We start from the raw sequence: 13,555 nt of genomic DNA on the forward strand, positions 1-13,555 counted from the left end.
ATGTGCTGGGGCGAACAACACATCAAGTCCAAAAGAAAAGAGAGAGAAAAGGAAAACTAATGCCAACAGTAGCGGCTCGACGAAACGCGGATGACTCGCCCCCGCTGCACCCTCCGGAGTTGTCCCACCACCCTCCTAGACTCCAGACCTCCGCGTACCAAGAAGGAATGCGACGGTGGCTGACATTGCTGCCCGGACATATCCTAGTGTTTCTCCCAGCATGCGGAAAGTGTTTCTCCTGGCACACGGAAAGGATTGGGGAATGGGTGCAACTATATTGCCAATGGTTGTAATTGTAGCAAATCTTGTGATAGTGACTTATATGTATGAACGGGTTGTTTGGTTTGAGCCCCAGTCAGCCACACCAAATTTTTGGTATGACCAATGTAAGGGCATAACCAAAAAATTGGTAAACTAGTAGTGTTTGGATTGAATCCATCCAAAGTTTGCCCATGTGAATAGTGTGAGGGGCCTATTAATTAATTACTGTCAAAAGGGTCTGCTGCCTTACTGCATGCACCACATAGTAATAGAAAATTAAAAAGTATACCTGGGACCCATCAATACAGGGTGACAAAATGGGACGCCAATTTTTTGGCAGAGCTTTTGGCCGCCCTCATCTCGCCAACGCATTGGCCAGATTTACACAGGCGTATGCGGGCTGTGATTGGCGCGCCAATTTCCTGGCAACAGTCCAAACGGCTACCAAATCCTACGGGCGAGCCAAAATATTGGTAAGGTAAGTTTTGGTTGTGATTCAAACGCACCCGAAGTCTCAATAATTGGATATAAGGGTGGTTCTTCCTTAAATCTAGGAGATGTTTTGTTCTGCTATGGAGATGATGATCAGTAGTATATACCCAAAATTGTGTCTTACATAATTGTGGCTCACGTAAGAGTTGCATAATTATTCGTACATTCTTGCGTATTATTTTCTGCTATCAATGGTCCACTTTGAGATGCTGACCAGTTTTTCATCTGTATGTTTTTTCGCGAATACGCAAAAGGCTTGCATATCATTGCATCTGTATGTTTCACAATACTAAACCTTACTCAACTGACAGATTTGCGTGTTATCGAAGTGCCTCTATTTAGTGATTTGATTGCAAATTTGTTTGCTGGTACCTCTACTTTCTGTAGTTTTTATATTTTACTTCTGTTTTAAATTTAACTGAAGGAAGTGCCTTTGAAGTAAAGTTTGCTGATATGCAAGACTCTGAGGCTCGCAAAGGAGTTTTGTTCTGTCAAATATAGAAACGTAAGAACACGTAGTTCCGACGTAAGTAAAGTATAGGCTCATTTTCGCTTAGGCATGTGCTTACTTGCCTAACACCTCACATTGTATTATTTGCTCTGTTACGTATAATATAACAGTTTGTGTTAACAAGCCTTGACGATGAATATGTTTCTGATTTTTCTACCGACCAAATCATCATTTTTTTAGGTTATAATGGAGTGAGCGCAGCAACACGCGCCTTTCCCATCTAGTAGTAAGTCAAATTCAAATTAAGAAGACACTTTCCCTTGTAGTAGTAAGTCAATTTCCAATTAAGAAGAATTATTTAGCCGGTGTCTCATTTAGCACTCATTTGGTTTAGAGGATTCCTACGAGATTTCCACCCACGAGATTTCTTCTTTTATGTTCAGCATTCGTTCTAAAGGTATAGAGGTACTAGAATCATTAGGATTGTGTCCATATTGACTTAATTGTTTAGGACTCGTAGCATCTGGCTAGACCTTATAGAAATTTTGTAAGGATTGGAAGGGGTAGCACATCGAACCCTTTACTTTTTCATATTCCCTTGATCTGAGAATCATGTAAAGTGAATGATCCCTTGCCAAGGATGGCCGATTATTTCTTAACAAACCAGGCACTATGGTGAGACGTAAAGAAATCTGATCCCATTCCGACCTCAATATATATGTGTAATCGTCTTGTGCCGTATGTATTGAAATTGTTCGGGTGACATGGTCAAAGCCCTGAGCAAGAGCAAGAAAACTAAAAAATGTTAGTGCATTGGACTTGAAATTCAAATTGTGCTAGCTGACAAAGAGAAAACATAATACAATAGATCAATATTAGTTCTGACTAGTTGGTAAAAGGACTATAAATCTTTGAATAAAATGACTAAAAATCCATTGGGTGCTAGTGGTTCCATTCCACAGCATAACAAAGAATTAGATGAATGAATGAATGAAAGTCATGATCATGCCTCCAGTAGGAAGATCGAGGAACCGGTGTTGGCCCTCCTGGTTCATGAGATCCTAAGCGTGATGGGTGAAATTAGATATTATTCTTTCATAAGTCCATATAAGTGACCTGGCCAAATCCTTGGTCAACAGGCAACATCATAGATTGATAATATTTTTTGGTTAAATATATAAAAAGAAAATATGCTTCACCTGCCTATATTGTAAGTTTATAGTGGAGCCTCACAACATCTACGAAACCAAATAAACAAGATGAAAGTATATTTCATGATGGATCTTAATATGCTAATTATATGTCCTAAATATTTGTACACTCTCCTCCATTGCGGGTGCTTGTGGGCTAACTCTCTACTTTAGGGCATTTTAACCGATCCCCAATATGGCCATAAGGGAGTAAATTTTTTGGTTTACTCCCTTATGGTGGACCTACCCGATCCCCTAAAAACGTTAACGGGCTATAATTTTTACTCCAACTCCCTCCCCCCCCCCCAAGATTTTCCTAAATATACTTCATCGTGCGGCGGTCGAGTAAAACTCCCTCTCGCCCTCCCACGCCGCACTGCCTCCCGCCCCCGCCGTCGCCACCGATGACCCTTGAGCCGGTCAAAATGGATAACCAACCACCCCCCCCCCCCCGCTCCCGCTCACCCTGCCGGACACCAACGCCGGCTTTTCACCGCTGGAAACCACCCACGCGCGATACTGCTGGTGCCAAAAAAAGTTTGGGAATGACAAAGAACCGTCGGGTCCTAGCTCCGCATCCAACCGCGCCAATGGTGTCCGGGGTGGTCACCGTGTCTCCGGCAATGGCACGCCAGCCTCCTGCCGCACCTACCAGAGGCAAACAGGCTCGAAAGCCGGCAGCGGAGGCGGCGCTCGTCGAGGCGGCCGCCAAGAAGAAGACGAAGAAGACCGCGTCGGTGCCTCCTGCAAAGCCTATGCCTCATGTGGCAACTCCGGCTTCCCCTACGGCGACTGCCCCGGGGCGAGCGGCAGCCGCAACCGACAACAAAAAACGCAGCCACCAAGTGCTCGATGAAATGTTAACAAGGTAAAAATAAAACATCGTGTCCCGTTGGTATTCGATAGTGATTGTTCATGATCGGTAGTGATTGTTTATAGTGCTTGCTTTGACATTGTACAACAGAGATGAATACGACCGAATTCCTTGCATCGTTGGAGTCCTTGGCCACCGTTGGCCTTGATGATCTCAACTATGACTCGTTTTGGGATCATTCGGCCACCCAAGACACGGAGGAGGCTGAGGAGGATGTCCAAGAGGTGGTGGCCGAGGAGGAGGTGGTGGAGGTGATTGAAGCAAACCAAGGCCTCAAGGAGCCGCACCCAAAATACAACCAAAAGGAGGACCTTGCACTTTGCAACGCTTGGTGTGCCATCTCCATGGATGCAACGATCGAAACGGATCAAACCAAGACCATGTTTTGGGAGAGGATCACCAACTACTATAGCATCTCTTTGGACGTGTGATCAAGCTGTACACAAGGTTCGCTTGGGCATCGTTGGAGCACCATCCATGATCAATTGAACCGATGGTCCGGTTGCATAGACCAAGTGAACCATGCTCCACCGAGTGGTGCAGGTGGCGGAGTATGGCCCCTGCATCCAAGAGCTATTCAAGCATTGGAACACCAAGTTTGGCCACAAGCCCTTCACTTTGCATCATTGCTACAAAGAGCTATGCAGGAATGAGAAGTGGATCCAAAGAATTGTGGAGACCACTCCGAAGAGGTCAAGGTTGAGCGTATCCATTGAGGACGACGACGAGGTTGATGAAGATGCCAACAATAGACCGAAAGGAAATAAGATTGCAAAAGAAAGAAACAAGATGAATGCATTCGGTGGCACTTACAAGGATGAACTTGTGGCGATGATTGAGACCAATAAGGTGTTGGCGGCCAAATGCAAAGAAGACAAGATGGCGAGGTGGAATGAGCTCAAGCCCTTCGAGGATGAGAAGTGGAAGACCAAGTTGGCGGAAGAAGAGAGAAAGTTGAAGGCTGAGGAGCGTAGGCTTGCACTTGAGGAGGAGATGATTCGTGATGCAAAGAAGGCCGAAGAGCGTGCTATCATGTTCATGAATCCAAACAAAATTGATGAAACCGCAAGAAAGTATTGGGATCTCACTTGTGGAGAAATCTTGGCCTCTCTTCGGAATGTTGGTGGTGGCCGAGGGGGTGGTGATGGTGGCCTAGAGGGTGGGGGTGGTGGTGATGGTGGCCGAGAGAATGTTGAGGTTGATTTCTTTGCCGAGGACATCATTTGAGTGGTGGTGACCGAGAGGGTGGTGGTGCATGCCAAAGATTGGCTCGATCCACAACATATACATGTTATGTTTGTGGTGATTTTGAATCAAACATTGTGTTTGAAGTGATGTATTTTGGGTGAACTTGGCATTGTTTAAATTTGAAAAACGTGGTGATGAAACTTTATGTTATAACGATTATTGCTATCCATGCTTTAATCTGAATAATTTTAAGATATGTATTGTGTAGAGATTGTGTTTGTGTGACTAGTATACAAAATGGCCACAAATTTGATTTTGCTCCGCTAACTACAGGGGATCGGCTAGGTGCGGTCACCGTTAGTGGAGTAAAATTTTACTCCACTAACTTTACTTCAACTTTTACTCCACTAACTTTTAGGGTATCGGTTAGAAATGCCCTTAAGCTCACGACTTTATGTAACTAGATGATACACCTTGTTGCAAGAATATTTTGAAATATATATTTTTTAAGGAGACCAACAACAGCTCGACTTTTTATTATGATAGGCAGTTAGCAGTATGTACATTGACCATGGAGGTCATAAAGAGAAAAAACTCAGAGAAAGCTGAAAAAAGGGGGTATAAAAAGGACGGAAAAATCTCTCAGCCTGGGTCCCCGAAGGGCGACAACATGCAGTTCGCACCCCCCAGTCTCTACATTTACAAATCTCCTCGGATCTCCTGTAGTGTGGTTGCCGCCACAGAAATTTTGTTGTTGAAGATTCTGTTGTTTCGTTCCAGCCATATCCTCCGTGATACCAGTATCAGCATGGACTTGATTTCCTTCGTGTGTTCTGTCGCCGCCTTGGATACAATTGATATCGAGAGATCTTTATTTCAATGAGAACTGATTGTATGAAACATGAATATTTGGAGTAATAACATGAAAATTAAAACTAATGATACATATAATTATATGTTTGAATATTTTGCATGATATAAATATCATAATAGAATGGAAATTCTTGAGGTGTCTTTTTCTTATGCATGGTCGCAAGTTGAGGTGATCATTTACTCATGCATGTTGAATGTTGAGGTGACATGCTTGCATGTTGAGAAAAATATGGTGTTATGGGCGAGAGGGGCGTTTTGGTGGACGAGCTGCATGGAGGCCGCTATCTGGAGCGGTCGTCTTGGCGCTGCGATGCGTGATGGCTGCTGTTTTTACTATATACGAGACCTATTTAGTGCGTATACAGATGTGCCGCATAGTCATGTTCACAATTTGTACGTGGGCCAGCGATTTCGGCCCCGCCTCGCACGCACGAGATGTGCTACCTGGGCGGCTTTGAAAAATGGCCCACTACGCGGCCTGGGAGCAGGTGGGGGTGGTTCGGGAAATAAATGTATCTGTTGGGCCTGTCCAACCACAGCGATGACCATTAAGCCATCTGTGGTCGTGCGTGGGCACTAGAACCGGGCCAGGTGACCGCCGCTTCTCGCCATGGACGGCATGGAGTTCTTCTTCGAGGATTCTGGAGCTGGGTAAAGTTCTCTAAAAATTCCTATTTCGCGCCAAAGTTTCCGCTGATGGGTGTGGTTTTGTGAACTGGATTTCGATTTTGGACTGTAATTTCCCCCCGTCTTGTTCTTATAAGAGTCAGATCTGGCTATCCTCTTGACTGCCTTCGCAAGCTCGTGCCGCGCTTGGACGGCGGTGACGTCCTACGAGATTTAGTTGCCGGCGTGGACCTGCCTGGTGGCGACACCAGTTGGAGTGCTGACGCTGACGAGTTCTTGTCTTCTTCTCTGCCGATGGGGCTAGTCGGAGGACTGAAGGATTATGAAGGGCGCGAGGATACAGGTGAAACAATGCTCACTGGGAGGGGGTGCGGCTCGTCTGATCTTGGCGGCGAAGGTGTGGGCGACTCCTGCGAGATAGGCGATACAGAAGTTGCATCTGGCGCCGAGGATAACGATACAGTCGAAGAGGGCGTCGCAGTGTCAAACGCAAATCAGTCTTGTTGGACCAAGAGGTAATTTTACCGTTCCCTGAACTTTTAGCCTCTTCGCTAGTTTTAATGATTTTGCCCTGATCTAGAATTTATGCCTATCGGTTTGGCTAATAGATTTGTTGTGATGCTGTTCATCTCATGGCTTGTCTTACTAGTCGCTGGACCAAAACCTGAAAATTACTGAAGTATATGAGTATTGTAAATATCTGAAAAAAGTACAGTAATCTAGCAGCACCAGGACGTTCATGCCCCAGATGCAGGATATGCTATGTTCGATTTCAAGCCGTGGCTAGCGTGCCCAGATTACAGATAATGAATGATTTTGCAGACTGAAAAAATAAAACCCATAACCATCTCTTGTTTTCTTTTTTTGGTCGGTACAAGTGATTTTTTTGTGAATTGCTTGATGATAAATGTATAGCTATGTTCGAGACACCATAACCATCTCCTGTGTCATCTATGGGCAGCAATACTATGGTCGCCACTGTATTTGCTTTTCTTTCAAACCAATTAAAATCTGATTGGGTTGTGTGCCATTCTTTGCAGGGTTAGAGTTGGGAAAGCGGCTGATGTGAGGGAGCCTAGCTCTTCGAGGATGACTGCCCTTGAAGCTTCTGTCCGTGCATTTGTCGATAAAAAATCTGGAAATGTTGTCAATCCGTCTATTGGGACTAGCTTTGATTCTGTCGAAGAGGGCTATGAGTTTTACAATCTGTATTCATGGGAGGTCGGTTTTGGTGTCCGCTATGCAAAAAGCCATTTGAATGTACACCAGAAAAAGTGCATGCAAGAGATAGTGTGTGCCTGTGCGGTGAGTAACTAGGCAAAACAACATTCTCTTGTTTTTTGATGCTTCTGTCACATATATTTACTAACAAAAATTGGCATGTCTCTTGTCTGCATGCTTGTTTCCTGCAGGGTAAGCCATTGCAGGCCAACAGTCGGTCAACGAGGTGTGGCTGCAATGCCATGATAAGACTGCTGAGGTCGGATGATGGTGGATGGTATGTATGTGAGCACAGGTCCGAGCACAACCATGCTTTATCTGTCATTTGTGGAGAGAAATTGCACTGGAAGTCGCACCGACACATAGATACCTATACGAGGGACCTGGTTAAGCAGTTGAGAGAGAATAATATCAACATTAGCAAGGTGTATAGTGTTGTAGGGAGTTTTTTTGGCACGATTAGGGACGTGCCATTCACGATACGGTCCTTAAAAACACTATGTGGAAAACTGAACCAGGAACAATCGCTAAATGATGCAACAAAAACCATAGATGTGTTCAACGACATGCGGGCAAAGGACCCAGAATTTAAATACAGTGTCCAGGTGGACACTGAGGGCAGAATTAAGACACTGATGTGGGCGACTGGTAGAGGCATTGAGCAGTTCAAGTGTTTCGGTGATGTCGTGACGTTTGATACGACCTATAAGACATTCCTGTACGACATGCCATTTGGCCTATTTGTTGGTGTTAACAATCATTTCCAGAGTGTCATTTTTGGAGGTGTACTGATGAGTGATGAGAAGGTGGAGACTTTCAAGTGGATATTCACAGAGTTCTTCCAAATGCTAGCAGCGCCACAGCCTAAAACTATCTTAACAGGTAACACACCCTGCGTAAAAACAGAAAAAGAACTGCGCATTGATTTACATCAATATGCTGCGATCCGTCTTATAGGTATAAAAGTTTAATGCTCTTGCTTGATTTTCTATATTGTTGATACATACCAAGCTCGTTCGATGGAAATTGCAATAGCTGACGTGATGCCGCGGACTGTACATCGTTGGTGCAAATGGCACGTACTGAAGAAAGCAAAGGAGAGCCTTGGAGCACTGCTTGCAAAGGGGAGTGAATTCAAGCCAGAGTTCAGCAAACTAGTCCACCACGCAGTTAGTATTGATGAGTTCGAGAATGGGTGGGCTTGCATGTTGGAGAAATATGGGCTGCAAAAAAATGCATTCCTGACCCAGCTATACGAGGTGAGGGGGAAGTGGGCAAAGCCATACTTTATGGGTGTATTCTGTGCGAAAATGACAAGCACACAACGAAGCGAGAGTGCAAACCACCTTCTGAAAGGATATGTGCCACCGGGGTGCCCCATGCACTTGTTCATCAGGCAATATGAGAAGATGCAATTTGACCGCGATTCCGAAGAAAGTTACCAAGAGAAAAGGACAAAACTGGTGAGATGCAATTGGTCCCTATAACATAAGAAACAACTGTGATTAACGAATACTAAAAATCTTTTGTTATATGATCATCATTTGCAGGGTGGGGTTGTCCTGAAGCAAAATATCCCAATTGAGGTACATGCGTCGGAGGTGTACATCAGGACAATGTTTGAGAAATTTGGTGAAGTGTTGTATGGATGTGGATCTTATGACCTAATAGAAGTCAAGCCACGCTTGGAGTACATTGCTAGGCACATCAAATTTCAGTCAAGGGAAAAATGGTGCAAGAATGAGTTTGTGATCACTGTGAGCGAGGCAGCCGACGAGTTCAAGTGTGAGTGTGGGACGTCTGAGCGCTATGGAATGGTGTGCAGCCATGCACTTAAGGTGAGTTATCGCACATCCTCTTCCTTAATTGCAATATTTTTTCTGAAAATCGCGGCAAGCTCCCTACATTTGCTATAGATAGTTTTGAAAGCACCGGAATAATGACTCTATTTTTCATGGATGCTGGTTTTCAGGTGATGATACACCTAAAACTGCGTGAGCTCCCTGCGAAGCATGTGCTGAAGCGATGGACAAAAGACGCGAGAGATATACTGCCGCCAGAGTATTTGCACTACCAAAAGGATCATGGGCCGCTCAAGTATTCCTCTCGCCGACACAACACTTTATACCTCTTGGCACTGGATGTTGTTAAGTTAGGTGACAGCAATGTGGAAGCATATGCTCTTGCTGAGGAAAAACTGCGACATGTCAAAGTGCAGCTGGAGCCAGTTGCTGCTGTGAGGGATGGACTTGGGTTGTCTGATAAGGAGCTGGCCGCAGATTCAGCGGGTTCCGGCGTTGGTAACAAGCAGCACTTTGGTCGACCTGAGTCTGAGCACACCATTTCACAGGGATCGGATGTGTTCCCAGCTGCATCAAAGAAGCGGCCGGCTGGGCGCCCTACAACCAGCCGTGACAAGGCTCCATATGAACAACCATCAAAGAGGACTAGGTTTTGTTTAATATGCAGACTTGAGGGGCACAAGAGCACGACATGCCCTGCAAGGGGTGATGTGCCAAAGGCGCCCCGGAAATCTCCTCGCTGCTCAAAATGTGGTTTGACCGGGCATAGGAAGAACACATGCAGCAACCCCCCGAAAGTATGAAAATTCAGAAATTTTAGTGTTTTTTTCGTTGTTATCCTGATGGTATGCATTTGTCTATGTGACCCCTCTGCTGTTAGAAGCCATACCTAATTTGAACATCTAGAAAAGCGAGGGTCGTGCACTGTGTCTGGCACTATCTGTTTGCTTATGATGTCGACTCATCTCAGGCTGTTGACACATTTGTTTAATTTCCCGTCTTAAGTCAATTAGAAAAAATCGTGTGTTGTGGGCAAGCTATTAAGATTCTCATTAATATTTCATATCTTTCAATGTTGACAAAATTGTTAAATTTTTTGTTTGAAGTCAGTTGGAAAAAAGATTGTTTGATGCGCATAATATTGTCTCACATTGTGAGTTAACCCTGGTCAAAAAAATCATTCTCTTCGTTGCCCCCCCCCCCCCCCCCCCCCCCCGCCGCGTAAAAATGACGGGAAAAGAAGGTTGTACGTATGATGATGAAAAATTGTGCTGCAAAAGCAGTGAAAGCCGAAAAAAATACAAAGAAATAAATTGATGTGCTCAAGAAAAACTCCCACTGTGTTGAAAAAAAAAAGAAATAATTGAACAAGGGTGGCAGAAAAAAAAACGATGCAATGCAAGCTTGTTGTGCGAATGATGCATGCATGGGCCGTATGTGTGTCGTTGGGGGCATGCCTCGATGGGCCGGAGTGCACTTTCGGCCACTGGGTTGAAAAATTCCCATCAGTGGATGTATAGTCTGTCTGCGGCTTTGCGGTCTTGCGAGAAAAAATAAAGTAAATATAAGTTATTGCGGATTGCCTGCTGGGAATAACCAGGCATGTAGCTCCTGCATGCTTCTGACCGGCCATCTGGGTGAGCCATGTGGTGCTCTTCGTCAGTGAGTGTTTTTTCAGGTGATGGTAGAAAAAACTCACCTGCCAAAAATGGCGGCGTGCTTTACCCACGCCGACGCAGTGTGGGCACGGGAGCGTTTCAGCTCGATTTCAAAAATAAAAAGTGTTATATCTTTGTTGTTCTTTTGCCATTAAATTAAATAATCTATTTTTTAGACTGTGTGTTTGCGGCGTGTTCGATTTTCAATATATTTGAGCCCGAAACAAAGGGATTAACGAAAAAATGTTTTATTTTCGCTTTGACGTATTACATGAAGCAGTGGCGATGGGAGACCAGTGGAAATCACTATCGTCGGAGGGGGAAACCGCTCCCTTGGGGGTCCGTTCCAGCCAGTACCACTCAAGGCGGTGCCACCGGACCATGGGAGCCACTCACCAACTGGCTGGCGGACACAGGTGCCGAAAGGATTCTGACACGTGTGGATCTCCTGCTGGATTGCGATCGAGCTACTGCGCATATGCCTTTCCTCTATGGATGCTACCTTTACCATTAACAATGGATTCCTCCCTTGGGATGACAGCTACAGGCAGTTCAATGCGTGCTGCCGCGTCGCTGCAGCGACAGACCAGCGGCACCGGACAGTACATTGAAGCAAGTGGGATAGGTGTGCTGACAGGTGAGTTGTGTGTCGGGCCATGCCCGTGCTCTCAATGCTGATCGCGATAGGCATGGCATGATACCGCGTAAGAGAGAGCACGCATGCATGCGGTGGCCGCTGCGTGCCAACCATTTTCCTCGAAACGTCATTGGAAAAGAAGGAAAAATACAAATAAATTTTTTCTTTAAATCAAGTGAAAAAAAATGTAATTTATACTTTTTTTGCTTAGGGCCATGCCTCATAGTTTTACTTATTTGGGGGTCCGCGTTTAAGGTTTAATGGTTCGGGGTTCCCGGGTCATGATGGGTTAGTGTTCGTACTTAAACGTAAAAAAAGGTTACGCTTATACAATTTATGTTTTTTCTTGGGTTTTTAACTCCTGCAGCTGGTTTGAGACCCGCTTCCTCATATCTTTGTCAACATGATTATCGCTATTCAATGAAGACCCATCCGATTTAAAAAGTTAATTGACCAGTAAATCAATACTTATCGTACGGGCAAAAAAACTGAGGATACATATTCAACGCGTTAAATGGTTAGGGTATTTTGTTTCTGCGGCTGGCTCCAAATCCGCTTTCTCGTATCTTGGTCAACAGTACTGTCACCATTCAAAAAAAACAACCGACTAAAAACAGTTTACTGCATAATTAAACGCTAGTTATCAGGGTGAGCAGAGAAAAAAACGAATAATGCCTATACATCGCATTTATATGCCAGGCCGATTCAAAAATGTCGTGTCATACCGATAAAAATGGTCCGACGGAACCGATTAAGTGGTGTGTTAGACGAATTTAGGGACGGGAGGGGCTGGAATGATCATTTTATGCCACATTATGGTGGGCGTGGGGAAAAGCGATGGTTATTTGGCCCATAAACCCTACCAGCCCCTCCCGTCCATAAATAACAAGAGCTTAGCCTTCCACCTGCTGCCTACTACTAATCTGATCCGATCCAGCCCTCTTCGGCACGCCGCCACTTCCCCCTCCTTCATTGTGTGTCGCCGCTTTATATTCTCCCTCTGTGTGCCTCTACTTCCGATCAACCTTCGGGACATGCAACCTCTGGTTTTAGGTTTTAGAGCTACGATTTATGGTGTGGGTAGCTAGCTGCGTGGGTTTATGGTTTAGTAGCTAGTGGTGAGTTAGACCAATTCCCAGTTGTCACTCCGGAATGATCATTTTGTGCCACATTATGGTGGGCATGTAGGAAAAACGGTAGACTGGTTGTTTGGCCCATAAACCCTCCCAGCCCCTCCCGTCCATAAATAACAAGAGCTTAGCCTTCCACCTGCTGTCTACTAAAAATCTGATCCGATCCAGCCCTCTTCGGCGCGCCGCCACTTCCCCCTCCTTCATTGTGTGTCGCCGCTTTATATTCTCCCTCTATGTGCCTCTACTTTTGATCCACCTTCGCGACATGCAACATCCGGTTTTAGGTTTTAGAGCTACAATTTATGGTTTTAGTAGCTAGTTGCGTGGGTTCATGGTTTAGTAGCTAGTGGTCACTCCGGAATGACCATTTTGTGCCACATTATGGTGGGCGTAGGGAACAGCGATAGACTGGATATTTGGTCCATAAACCCTCCCAGCCCCTCCCGTCCCTAAATAACAAGAGCTTAGCCCTCCACCTGCTGCGTACTACTAATCTGATCCAATGCAGCCCTCTCTGGCGCGCCGCCACTTCCCCCTCATTCCTTGTGTGTCACCGCTTTCTATTGTCCCTCTGTGTGCCTCTACTTCCGATCCACCTTCACAAAATGCAAACTCTGGTTTTAGGTTTTGGAGCTACGAGTTATGGTTTTAGTAGCTAGTTGTGTGGGTTTTTGGTTTAGAGTTTGGGTTTTTGCTCGTTAACAGACTATGGCTTGTTATTAGATATTGGGGCGGCATTTGTAACTGGCAATGGTGATGTAATTTTTTTTATCCATTGACATTCCATCAAGATGTGTGTGTTGGGTGAGGAAACGGCATTCCACGGGGAAGTTGGTTGACCGTGCCATGGGTGTATGCGATTTACGAAAAGGGCAAAGATCGGACCGGCGTATTTTGGAAAAAAACAAAAAATGTGGTCAAACTTGGCACGCGGTGGCTATGTGTACACGATGCCTTCGTGAGCTGTTTTATGGAGTGTTGATGTTCTAACATGGTGGTGATGTCCTCTCTAGTAGGACATTGCTCTTTTCAGAGATCTTGGCGCTTTCGATAATTAAATTTGCAAAGGACCAGCGCATGAGTGAAGTGGTTCACAAGCATTTTATCTTGTAATCCATGTCGAGGGGTTAACAGGATTTAACTTTTGA

The 13,555-nt window shown here is 45.1% G+C and overlaps 1 protein-coding gene and 1 pseudogene across 1 annotated transcript; both read left to right on the plus strand.

Moving 5' to 3' along the window:
• Positions 1 to 3,360: 3,360 nt before the first annotated feature.
• On the plus strand, positions 3,361 to 4,603 carry LOC125507005 (uncharacterized; annotated as a pseudogene).
• A 1,336-nt stretch (positions 4,604 to 5,939) lies between these two features.
• On the plus strand, positions 5,940 to 9,782 carry LOC147971263 (protein FAR1-RELATED SEQUENCE 5-like). The gene is made up of 7 exons (XM_087523894.1): positions 5,940 to 5,980; positions 6,094 to 6,471; positions 6,997 to 7,261; positions 7,369 to 8,059; positions 8,183 to 8,640; positions 8,728 to 9,015; positions 9,150 to 9,782. The coding sequence occupies exons 1-7, from the start codon at positions 5,940 to 5,942 to the stop codon at positions 9,780 to 9,782; spliced, it is 2,754 nt and encodes a 917-aa protein (XP_087380020.1).
• Positions 9,783 to 13,555: the final 3,773 nt, after the last annotated feature.

This window comes from Triticum urartu, chromosome 5A (assembly GCF_056163025.1).
Source record: "Triticum urartu cultivar PI428250 chromosome 5A, HENAU_Tu73, whole genome shotgun sequence".
NCBI lineage: Eukaryota > Viridiplantae > Streptophyta > Magnoliopsida > Poales > Poaceae > Triticum > Triticum urartu.